The sequence below is a fragment of the Rattus norvegicus genome, chromosome 15 (assembly GCF_021556685.1).
Source record: "Rattus norvegicus strain SHRSP/BbbUtx chromosome 15, alternate assembly SHRSP_T2T, whole genome shotgun sequence".
Taxonomy (NCBI): Eukaryota; Metazoa; Chordata; class Mammalia; order Rodentia; family Muridae; genus Rattus; species Rattus norvegicus.
This window is the reverse complement of record NC_141548.1, coordinates 51,138,113-51,150,000: the sequence shown is the minus strand read 5'-3', so window position 1 is coordinate 51,150,000 and position 11,888 is coordinate 51,138,113. Positions and strand designations below refer to the sequence as shown.

Here is an 11,888-nt window from a genome sequence, read left to right as displayed (position 1 = left end):
ACCACCATACTGAAAATGGCACAAACTTATTTGCCATTTTTGTTCTGTATATTGCTGAAGTTAGTGTCTTGAATATTCTGTAAATTTAAAAAGATGAGTTACCGTGTGGGGTGGAGAGGGTGGGTGTGCACGGCATATGTGTGGGTGAGTATGCTACAGTGCACAGAGGTCAGAGGACACCTTTGTGGAGTTTGTTGTGTCTTTTTCACATTTATGTGAGTTCCCTGATTGAACTCCAGTCACCAGCTTACAAAACAAGCCCTTTACCTACTGATCATCTCACTAAAATATGTCTTTAAATGGCATGACGGACTTTAAATCAAATTCTTAAACTTAAGTTCTTAATTTTCCACTGAGAATCTTGTATGCTAATTTCTATATAATTTGCTTAGCATTGATGAAACTGAAATCAGAAAAGGGATAAAGGAGCTAGGAACAACTAATTTAGCTGAATCACTCAGAGCAGGCTTTCAGAGATGGTAATATTTGGGTAGAAACTGGAATGACCTTCAAGAGAAATAACAGCTGAGTGGGATCCCTTCCACTAGAGGACATAGAGAATGAGATCTCAGTGACAGGAACAGCCCTGATAGTAGCAAGGCTAGGGCCGCAAGCAGGAAGTGAGAGCTGGAGCAGACAGACTGGCAGAGCTTAGGTGTTGACAGACCTTGCACTGTCAGGGAGTTTAGATTTGTTCTGGATGTGATGTGAAGCACCTGTGATGTTATTTTAATTGCTTTTTTTTTTCTGATTTGGGGGGCTTGAGAGGAGTAGCACAGCCATATTTGTGTTTACAACCATTACTCTGACAGTTATGTTACCAGTGGACTGCTGGAGTGTAAGAACAGGTACAGAACCCCCACTCAGAAATGTTATCGTGTGTGTGTGTGTGTGTGTGTGTGTGTGTGTGTGTGTGTGTGAGAGTCTAGTATATAAGGAGTCCTGGGATCTGAAGTGCTTGAGACAAGATGTGTTTCTACAGAGGTTTTCAAGTAGTGAAGCATTTACATAAATGTTGCCAGTGGAACATCCCTTATCCACAAGTCAAATCTTTGAATGCTCCAAAGTCAAATCTTTTGGAGTATCAAGTTGGCCCTCAAAAAGTTTCAGATTCTGGAATATTTCAGATTTTGGAATTTGCTAATCAGTGTATGATATGGATAAAAGATATCAGTAGCAGATCAGGGTGGATGGACAGAAAGATACACACACATTCTCTCTCTCTCTCTCTCTCTCTCTCTCTCTCTCTCCCTCCCTCCCTCCTTCCCTCCCTCCCTCCCTCCCTACCTCCCTCCCTCCCCACTCAGGGGTTCTCACCCTTCCTTTTCCTTTTCCTCTGTAGTGTCAGGTTTATCAAACTTTCCCATGTTTCTTAAGTAGATGAGTATGCATGTCATATATTCCGGTCTTTATAAAGGGTAACATCCCATATTCTTTCTTTTGTTTTTTGATTTATTTATTATTTTATGATTACACAGTTGCTGTCTTGAGACACACCAGAAGAGGGAATCAGATCCCATTACAGATGGTTGTGAGCCACCATGTGGTTGCTGGGAATTGAACTGAGGACCTTTGGAAGAGCAGTCAGTGCTCTTAACCGCTGAGCCATTTCTCCACCACCACTACAACCCAATACTCTTTTCTATATTTTTTTTCACCTAACTAGAAATGACAGTTAACATTCTTTCTCATTCTTTGTTACAGTGTCATAGTGTGGCTTACCCTGTGTATACATGTGTTTGTTGCCAGTATTTTACTATGATAATGTTGTGAACTTTTGCCTTGTCTTTACCATGAAATTTCATGCAATTTCTTTTTTCTTTTCCTTTCCTTTCCTTTCCTTTCCTTTCCTTTCCTTTCTTTCTTTTTTTTTTTTTTTTTAAACGAGGTTTCTCTATATAGCCCTGGTTGTCCTGGAACTTACTCTGTAGACCAGGCTGGCCTTGAACTCAGAGATCCTGAGTGCTGGTATCAAAGGCATGTACCACCACTCAGCTTTTTTTTTTTAATTTGTTTTATATATGTGAATATTGACCAATATGTATGTGTGTAGCCCATGTATGTGCCTGGTACCCCAGAGGCCAGAAAAGGACATCAGGTACCCTGGAACTGGAGTTGATAGATGGTTGTAAATCACCATGTGGGTGCTGGGAACTGAGCCTAGGTCCTCTGGGAGAGCAATGAGTGATCTTACTGCTGAGCCATCTCTCTAGCCCCAGTGCCCCCTCGTTCTTACATAAATAGAAACATGGCTGTCTGGATCTCTAATCATTAAAATTTCTTCCCTACAGCCATATATTCTTGTTGAACTTCATTTTAACCCTTAGATCCCTCATTCATTCGTCACTTGTTGGGTACTATGTAAGATTAGATCTAAGTTTATTTCTGTTTCATTAAAAAGCTCATTACCCCAGTGATCTTTCCCCCCTGTTTTTATGAGATAAGGCTTTATACTGTAGCACAGGCTAGCCTCCAATTCAAGGCAGTTCTCCTGCTCTAACCTACTTGGTGCTGAGGTTCCAAGATGTGCTGCCGTGCACAGCTTTTACTGGTGACTTTTTTTTTTTTTTTTGGTTCTTTTTTTTGGAGCTGGGGATCGAACCCAGGGCCTTGCGCTTCCTAGGCAAGCACTCTACCACTGAGCTAAATCCCCAACCCCTTACCTGGTGACTTAAGATGCCACCTTTACTGTGTATAGGTGTTCATATGACCTTGGATCTGTTTCTGGACTTCTGGTAGATTGAGGCATGTGGTAGGGCACAGGGTTTTTATTTTATTTTATTTTATTTTATTTTATTTGACCTCAAGTTTTATTATGTAAGCAGGTTAGTCTAGAATTTCTTATGTAGTCTAAGCTAGCCTTGAATTCATGCTCTTTTTGCCTGAGTTCAGGGGTAACCAGGCCTATGCTACCTTGTTTGGTTCAGGACATTATGTTTTTGTTTCTGTATTTGGTTTTTGTTCTGGTGGGGTGGGGGTTGGATATAATATATCATGTGGCCTAAGCCTTCAATTCACTGAATAGCTGAGGTTAACCTTGAACTACTAGTTCTTACTGATTCTTCTGCTTCCATTTCTTAAGGGCTAGAATTATGGGTATGGGACATTATGTAATGTTTATGGGTACTGGGATCGAACTCAGGACCTTGTGCATGCTGAGCAGGCACTCTAGCAACTGAGCCATATCCCCAACCTTTTGTTGGTGCTACTATTCTGGAGGGGGAGGCAGATGGTTACCCTACTTAGACCATATAGTTCTCAAATAAAAGACACAAAACCCTTTAGATCTAAAACAAGCCTTAAAGCACTAGAGCTGGGCAGATATCAGCTCTCTATAGTATTCTGTCTACTTCCCTGTCAATATCCCCAGTATATCACTTGTGTGTTCTGCTTGGACCACTCCTACTCTAACAGGCCGGTCCTCATGGCCATGCTCTCATGGTCTATCTCCCCCATGGCGACTTCTGCCTTCTCCTCCTCCTCCTTGAAGCCTGGGAACCTTCAATCAGCCTCCCCTCTCTTCTGCCCAGCCCAGGTTGTAGGCATCTTTATTAAAGAATCAGGGACAACTTGGGGGGCAAGGTTTATACAACAAAAGCTGGTATTTGTGAGGATCTGCTTGTTTTGAAGCAGTCAAATCTTGGGGTACAGAGTTTAGCATTTGAATATCATAGCACCAGACCACCACCCCCTTACATGTTTATTTATGTATTCAATTTTATATCCTATTTTGCTGAATTCTTTTTTTTTTTTCTTTTTTTTTTTTTCGGAGCTGGGGACCGAACCCAGAGCCTTGCGCTTCCTAGGCAAGCGCTCTACCACTGAGCTAAATCCCCAACCCCGCTGAATTCTTTTATTAAGCTGCTTTTATCATTGATTTTTCTGGGGTCTTTTTAGTTTTAGAATTATATTGTCTGCTTTTAATTTTTCCTTTACCCATTCTAAAGCCTTTACCTGGTTTCATTTGTCTTCTTATATATGCTACACCTCTATTGTAATGCTGAATAGTAACAAATACTTAATATTTTTGCCTTGTTCCTGGTCCTAGTGTTTTTCCATTTTAAAATAGTGATGCAGATTTTACAGTTGTAATACATATGTGGGTAGCTTTGCCCAGAGAGTCCTGAATATTTAGATACTTAGGTGAGATGTTTATGAAGGCTATTTATTCTACCAGATTTAAGGGTAGCATGCAGAAGCTAGAAGGTTCCATTTACAACTTGGGCTTTCAGTGAGATGTACCACATGGCACACCATTTGGATCTAAATAAAATGTGTTTGTGTATTGTCATGGTCATGAAGAACATTTATCCTCTAATTGTGTTTCCTAGTGTGTGCTGTATCTGTGGAGCTTAAAGATTAACCATCCTAAAACATTGTTTCTGCTTCGAGGGAATCATGAATGCAGGCATCTTACAGAGTACTTCACCTTCAAACAAGAATGTGAGTATACATAGGTCCCTCCAGGACAGTTAGTTATCTCAGGTGCTGCCACACTCAGTTAAGATTATACCTTCAATCAACTCACTCTCTCCCTCTCCCTCTCCCTCTCCCTCTCCCTCTCCCTCTCCCTCTCCCTCTCCCTCTCCCTCTCCCTCTCCCTCTCCCTCTTCCTCTGCCTTTCTCTGTCTCTACTGCCCTCTCAACTCCCTTCCCCATGCCCTGAATAAACTCTATTCTATACTAAACAAACAAACAGACAAACAAACAAACAAAAATTATACCTTCAAAATGGAAAACTCAAGCCAATTTGATGACTCTTGCCTGTAGCTCAGCACTTGGGAGGCTGAGGCAGAAGGATCACCACAACTTTGAAGCCAGCTTGGGCTATAGGAGTGAGATGCTGTTTAAAAGAAGATGGAGAAGAAAAGTTAAATGCTCTTATATTGCTGATGAGAGGATGAGTTTGTTCAGCATCCACACGCCACTATACTTACGTGGTAGTCCCTATTTGACAGGGTTCGATGTGCTTATACTGAGTCATGTTGCTAGTAGCTTTACTGGACATAGAACAGGTTAAAATAGCTTTCTTCCTCCCAGTGTAGCCTGAAAGCAAGATCAGAATTATTCAAGCAAATTGTAAGCAAGGCTTGATGGACATGTCTGTGATCCCAGCACTTGAGAGGTAAAGACAAGAGGATTAGGAATCCAAGGCCAGCCTTGGTTAAGTGGTGAATTCGAGGTCAGTTTGAGCTACATGAAACCCTGTCTCAAAAAACAGCAAAAGAGACAAGAAAGTCTGTTGCAAGTAAAGGATCTTCAGATCATTCCAGCCCCAGAAACACCATCAGATAATGACCAGGAAGGGTTTCAAAGTAGATTTGGTAAGGACTTAAATTGGTGTCAAATATTTGGACAGCAATTTTGAAATATTTGTGAAGATTACATTTGTGAATATTTGTGAAGTATACATTCTCTTTTCTTAGTGTTTTGACTTCTCAAATATCATGTACACTCCGTACTGCTGCTAAAGCAACTGTTAGGAGTTTAGTGACTTGCACAGGGAGCACGTCACACAGATTCTCTGGTAGGCTTTGCTCAACTGGGACCATGTGAGGACTTTATTAGAGTCCTCCTCTGAGATTAGTAGTTGTTTGGAGTCCTTGCAAACATGATTAAAGTCCTTACTTTTCCTTTTACCTCCCAACTGGCGGTGGGTGGGTGTGTCACTCTCAGTTTTTAAAGATTGCTTTTAGGTTTTTGACATATGGTTCCTGGGGCTGGGGATTTAGCTCAGTGGTAGAGCACTTACCTAGGAAGCGCAAGGCCTGGGTTCGGTCCCCAGCTCCGAAAAAAAGAACCAAAAAAAAAAAAAAAAAAAGAAAAGAAAAGAAAAACAGACATATGGTTCCCAAAGGTAGATGTTGGCTTTCTTCTGGCTCAGCTTAGATGAATGTCTGACTTCTGCAATCAGCTAGCTGGAGGAAACCTCTGCTCTTTAATGGCTGGTGTGATTGGGCCAGGTCCATCCAGAAGACTCTTCCCTTTCCATCTAGTGAAGTGTGACAGCGAGAGGCTCATTATAGTCAGAGTCCCACGGACTTAAAAGAAGTGTATAATTACACAAAGTGGAAGCCATTGGAAGTCTTGTTACAGTTTGTCTAACACGAGTGGCTAAAAAACAGTAGATATTTGCTTCTTAAGGATGCTCGTTGCAGTGTTAATTATAACAACAAAAGTAACTAATGTCAATAAAAGACTAATTAAGTACAATATACTAGTATCAGAAAGGGATGTGGGAGTATAGAAGTTAGAAAACTTCTTGTGGAGTCCAGTTTTTCCTTTTGCCTTTTATTTATGTGGGCTCCGAAGATTGAACTTAGGTTTGCAGTCTTACACAGCAAATACTTTACCTGCTAAATCATCTTTCTGGCTCCCAAAATAACTTTTATTTATTTTTCTTTTTTTCGGAGCTGGGGACCGAACCCAGGGCCTTGCGCTTGCTAGGCAAACGCTCTACCGCTGAGCTAAATCCCTATCCCCCCCAAAATAACTTTTAAAGCAATATGAGGCCACTATTTAAATATAAGGGATCCCTATGTGCTATGTGGAGAGATGCTTAGTCTTAGCTGAGAGAAATCACTGGCTGACTTGCTCACTGTGCACAAAAGAAATTGGCACTAGTGTTTACTTCTCATGCTGGGTCAGAGGGTCTTATTTTCATGTTTGAAATATTTGAATTATTTTTGCCACTATTTGTATTACTTCTGTAATTTTTTTCAATCTGCTATCTTAAAAATGATGCAGTTGAGAACCAAGTGTTTAAATGGCTTTTATTTGTTTTCTTTCTTTCTTTTTTTCTTTTTTTGCAAATATTTAAAGCATTTATTGCCATTAAGTTAACAGATCTGAATTACATATAGATATATGGAAAACACTGATACTTGTTATTACTGGAAATTACGTGTAGACATGTGTCCAACTAAGGGTTATACTATAGTCATTAAAGAAAAAGTCAAGAATTTTGAGGACTTGTAGCTATAAAAGTGCTAGTAGTTATAAAATTTTGTTCCCTTGGATTTTTTATTACACAAATACAATAGATAAAAGGCTAATTAAGTACAATATTAGTATACATATTACTATAGATTGTTATAGATGAACCATCATTCAAAATTATTAAATTAGTTGCATATTTTGAACTACTCTTGATGAAGACAAAATTTAGCATTGATAAGGCAGCAGAGAGTTGGTTTAGGGACTCTCAGCTATTCAATAATATTAGCCTGGTCATTAAAGATAGTCTTCCGTGTTTTCCCCTCAGCACGACTATTCATGCTGACATGATCTGTGGCTGCAGCAGTGGCTGGAGCACGGTCCCTTTCAAGAGCTGGTCCTTGCACTGCTACGCAGATGGCCACTTACTCATCTCGTAGTTGATAAGTCGTCCTCCCTGAATGAGCTGAGCTACTTCGTTTGTCACATGGCACGTAAACAGAAGCCAGTTTCAAGGTTGTACCTTGTAGGCAAATCTTGTGAATGTTGAGAATAGCAACAGAGGGCAAAAGTCATCTGCTCACTGATAATCTGTGGAGAGTTCTTCATGTCATTGATAGCAGCAGTGGGGAGACCCCAGTTGGCAACTGGTCCCCAGAAGTTCATACTCATGAGATAGTCCTGGAAGTCCTTGCTTGGTCATAGTCTGCCGCTTTGCACACCGGTGCTCCAGCCTTGGCCGTGCCATAGGCAGCAAAGCCACTACCTAGACAGATGAGTCCAGTGTTGACCCAGCTGAGGCCCTCTGTGCTCTCCTTTTTTGGTTTTTCATGACAGGGTTTCTCTGTGTAGCCCTGGCTATCCTGGAACTCAAGCTGTAGATCAGGCTGGCCTCGACCTCAGAGATCCGCCTGCCTCTGCCTCTGCCTCTGCCTCTGCCTCTGCCTCTGCCTCTGCCTCTGCCTCTGCCTCTGCCTCTGCCTCTGCCTCTGCCTCTGCCTCTGCCTCTGCCTCTGCCTCTGCCTCTGCCTCTGCCTCTCTGCCTCTGCCTCTGCCTCTCTGCCTCTGCCTCTCTGCCTCTGCCTCTCTGCCTCTGCCTCTGCCTCTGCCTCTGGAATTAAAGGCATGTCACCACTGCTTGGCTTAAATAAATATTTTTTACTTTTATTTTTTATTTTGTCTATGTGCATGAGGAGCATGCCATGGCTTCTGTGGAAGTCACAGAGATGATTTCTCCCTTTTGTCATGTGGGTCCTGAGGATTGAATTTAGGTACAGCCTCAGCAACAAGAGCTGTGTCCCACTGAGTGATGCCTCTGGCCCATATACAGGTTTTGACGCTCTCCTAGTAATCCAGCTAGCTGTATGCAGTTGGCTAAGAATGACTGCAGGGCCAGTGAGAGCTACTGAGTCTGACCCTGAGCAGTCCCTGGGAAGCAAAGGACTGACTCCTGAAAGCTGTTCTCGGCCTTCCTCATTTGTGACACACAAGATGTGAAAGAAGTAGTAACTGTGCCAGTCCAGTGCCTTTGAGAACTCTCAACTCTGCTTGAATATTTTAAAGGACTTTATAATTTCTCTAACATAAACTGGTCTTGCCTAAAAAAATTAAACAATATATATATATAAAATAGGTGACAAAGGACCTGGGACCTGCCTGATGGAAGTCAGCTACTTGTACTTAGAATTAACTGAGTAGCGAGACCAGGGCCTACAGATGCCTGTTCTGAGTGAAGTGGTGAGCTAGTTCCCGTTCTGACAGCGGGTCCTCTGCCTTGCCCTGGCTTTGCACAGCTCCTTGGCTCAGGCTCCTGGGTTGACTTGTTTTTTAAGGGACATTTACTGTCACTTCCCCCACCTATTCTCCCTTTTAAGAAACAGTTTTCTTGGGGGCTGGGGATTTAGCTCAGTGGTAGAGCGCTTACCTAGGAAGTGCAAGGCCCTGGGTTCGGTCCCCAGCTCCGAAAAAAAAGAACCAAAAAAAAAAAAAAAAAAAAAAGAAACAGTTTTCTTTTGTTTGTTCTTTTATGGAGTTTGGTGCTAGAGAGTGAAGCAGATTTCGTTTGTGATCAGCATAATTGGTTCTGAGTATTTTTAGAAGATAGAACAATAGGTTCAGGAAATGCTTTTAAGTTTCTTATTTTGCCCAGAATTCTACACCTCCTGTCTCTTGTCTGCTGGCTTTCAGTGTGCTTTTAGCTGTACTTGGGCCCAGTCACTCCGTCTGCTGACACACTAACGTACAAATATAAAATGTCGTTCTTATATGAGGAAAGAGCGCATGTGTGTGTGTGTGTGAGTGTGTGTGTGAGTGTGTGTGTGTGTGTGTGTGTGTGTGTACTGATCTTACGAGGCCACTGTGGTTTTTAGAATCAGAACCATATAATTACTGCTAAGTGATGCAGTTGCAGAGTGTGCAGCTGCAGGCTTTTAAGGGGTGTGGTTTTCTTGTCTATATCAGTTTTTTTTTTAAACGGTCCTATTTTTAGTTTTTGCTTTAAGAAAGAGTCTGAGTTCCCCAGGTTAGCCTTGAATTTTTGGGACCCCCTCTTAGCTCCTAAATAGCTGGGATCACAAGCCCATGTCACCAGTGTCATCAGGTCTGTATCACTTTCATTCTTATTTGTAGTGAGAGATTTATTTTTCAATTTCTCGTTTTCTCTTTTAAAGCCCAAGAAAATTTGAATAACAAAGAAAAGAATAACTGATGTCTTTTTGGGAGGTTTTTTTTTTTTAGTCAGTCTTGCACTTTATTGTCATTGTTGTCTCAGGCCTTGACTGCACACTTGCGCAGTGGGTATAGCTGCTCCTTCCGCTGCTGCTCCTTCTTCCGCTGCTGCTCCTTGGTCTTCAGCTTCTCTTCCTGCTTGGTGAACTGGCAGTGTACAGCTCTAGTCTTCATGGTCTGCAGGTCCAGGGGCTTGTACTTCTCTCTCCCTTGTAGAATATCCTGAGGTTTTCCTTTTGAGTCTGATTAATGACAGTGAGGACGGGTGATGGATTTGCCTACGACTTATATCTTGGAGAACTTGGACACAGCGCTGCTTGTCACTTTGGCGGCGAGAAGCAGGGACAGTTCCACCTTTAGATTGTCCAGTTGTTTCAACAGCTCCTCCTCCTTGGTATACAGATCCTGAGCCTTAATCTTGGCCATTGCTGAATTGTTCACCACTGAGGCCCCCTGGTTTGAAAGAAGGGAGGAGGTGTTTTTAAGACAAGAGCTTGTTAGACTACCCAGGCTGGCCTTGAACTACCTACTAACAAAGGTGATTCTGCCTTTGGGTTTTTAGAGGGAAATATCTAGCACTGACTATGTAGTAAAGATTTTTTTGTTTGCTTTTATTTTGAACAGTTGTATACTGACAGCTGGCTCTGCTTTTGAAATAGCAAAGTGAGGCTGTAACTGTAAGGAGATCAACACTGCATGGTCATGATCCTCACAATTGCATACGCTATGAAATACATGGTCTTAACCGCCTCTGTGCAGCACGAAAAGAGCCCACAGATTCCCTTAAATAAAAAAAAACGAGTCCCTCAGTATCAGCCACAAAGATAGCCTGGATTGTCATGAGTGGGAGGCCTTCTCACCTTTGTTTATACTTTCCTTTGTCTGTCTGTTTGAGATAGGGTTTTTCTGTGTAACCATAGCTATTCTGGAACTTACTGGGATCGAAGGTGTGTGCACCCATGCCTGGCTCCGGTTTACAGTGTCCTTTAGGGATCTCTAGTCTTTCCTACTGCCTAGGTCCTGCACTCTGGTCCAGATTAAGATTCATAACCCTCACTTTATTCCCTGAAACCAGTACCAGGCTTTTACTCTGCAGTGTGCTTTTCTCTGGACATTTACAGACTATAAGAAGAAACAAACACGGGGTTGGGGATTTAGCTCAGCGGTAGAGCGCTTGCCTAGCAAGCGCAAGGCCCTGGGTTCGGTCCCCAGCTCCAAATAAATAAATAAATAAATAAATAAATAAATAAATAAATAAATGAATGAATGAATGAATGAATGAATGAAGAAACAAACACAAATCACTACCATGAAGATAATAATTTGCTGGATACAGTTCTGTTCTCTTGTAGGTGACCTAATCTTCACAGGGTCTTGGAAGAGAAAGGATTTCCCGGACTGTAGGGCTGCCTGCATGCATATTGTCTAGTCTTCTCTAAAGACACAGCTTGATTTTGAAATCCAAGGCTAACTGTATAGTCTGTTTTTTATTGCTCTAACAAAAGCCTTGAAGCTGGGTACCTTATAAAGGAAAGAGCTTTGTTTATTTAGCATATAGTTTTGGAGGTTTCAGGTTATGTTACCAGCATTGGTTTTGAACTGGTGAGGACTTCATGTTGGGAGAACACATGAGAGAGACAGACAGAGAGAGAAAGAGAGAGACAGACAGAGAATACACACAGGGCCAAAGATGAGAGAAAAGCCTTCTTGGAAGAACTACTGAGGATCTCACAACATCTCTTCCTTCTGGGGGGCAGTGCCCCAGTGACTTCACTAGGCTCTACCTATTAAGGTTTCTCTTTTTTTTTTCTTTGTTTTTAAGATTTATTTATTATATAAAAGTACACTATAGCTGTCTTCAGACACACCAGAAGAGGCCATCAGATCTCATTACAGATGGTTGTGAGCCACCATGTGGTTGCTAGGATTTGAACTCAGGACCTTTGAAAGAGCAGTCAGTGCTCTTTTTTTTTTTTTTTTTTTTTTTTCCCCCGGAGCTGGGGACCGAACCCAGGGCCTTGCGCTTCCTAGGTAAGCGCTCTACCACTGAGCTAAATCCCCAGCCCCCAGTCAGTGCTCTTAACCACTGAGCCATCTCTCCAGCCCAAGGTTTCTCTTCTTAAAGGTTCTACACTGGGGTTGGGGATTTGGCTCAGTGGTAGAGCGCTTGCCTAGTAAGCGCAAGGCCCTGGGTTCGGTCCCCAGCTCCGGAAAAAAAGAAAAGA

At 42.1% G+C, this 11,888-nt stretch overlaps 1 protein-coding gene and 2 pseudogenes across 15 annotated transcripts in view; 1 reads left to right on the top strand and 2 right to left on the bottom strand.

Annotated features, from left to right (window-relative positions):
- The window catches only part of Ppp3cc (protein phosphatase 3 catalytic subunit gamma), a 72,097-nt gene that overhangs the window by 27,222 nt on the left and 32,987 nt on the right, over positions 1–11,888 (top strand). For all 15 annotated transcript variants that reach the window (XR_015637866.1, XR_015637865.1, XM_087584916.1 and 12 more), the window contains one exon: positions 4,332–4,443. Coding sequence is in view for 13 of the 15 variants with exons in the window: in XM_087584916.1 (XP_087441042.1) it covers positions 4,332–4,443 (112 nt within the window). In the remaining 2 variants the exon portion in view is untranslated. The remainder of the gene's footprint in view (positions 1–4,331; positions 4,444–11,888) is intronic.
- Positions 7,258–7,680, bottom strand: LOC148001026 (mitochondrial pyruvate carrier 1 pseudogene; annotated as a pseudogene).
- LOC148001025 (large ribosomal subunit protein uL29 pseudogene) lies at positions 9,626–10,113 on the bottom strand (annotated as a pseudogene).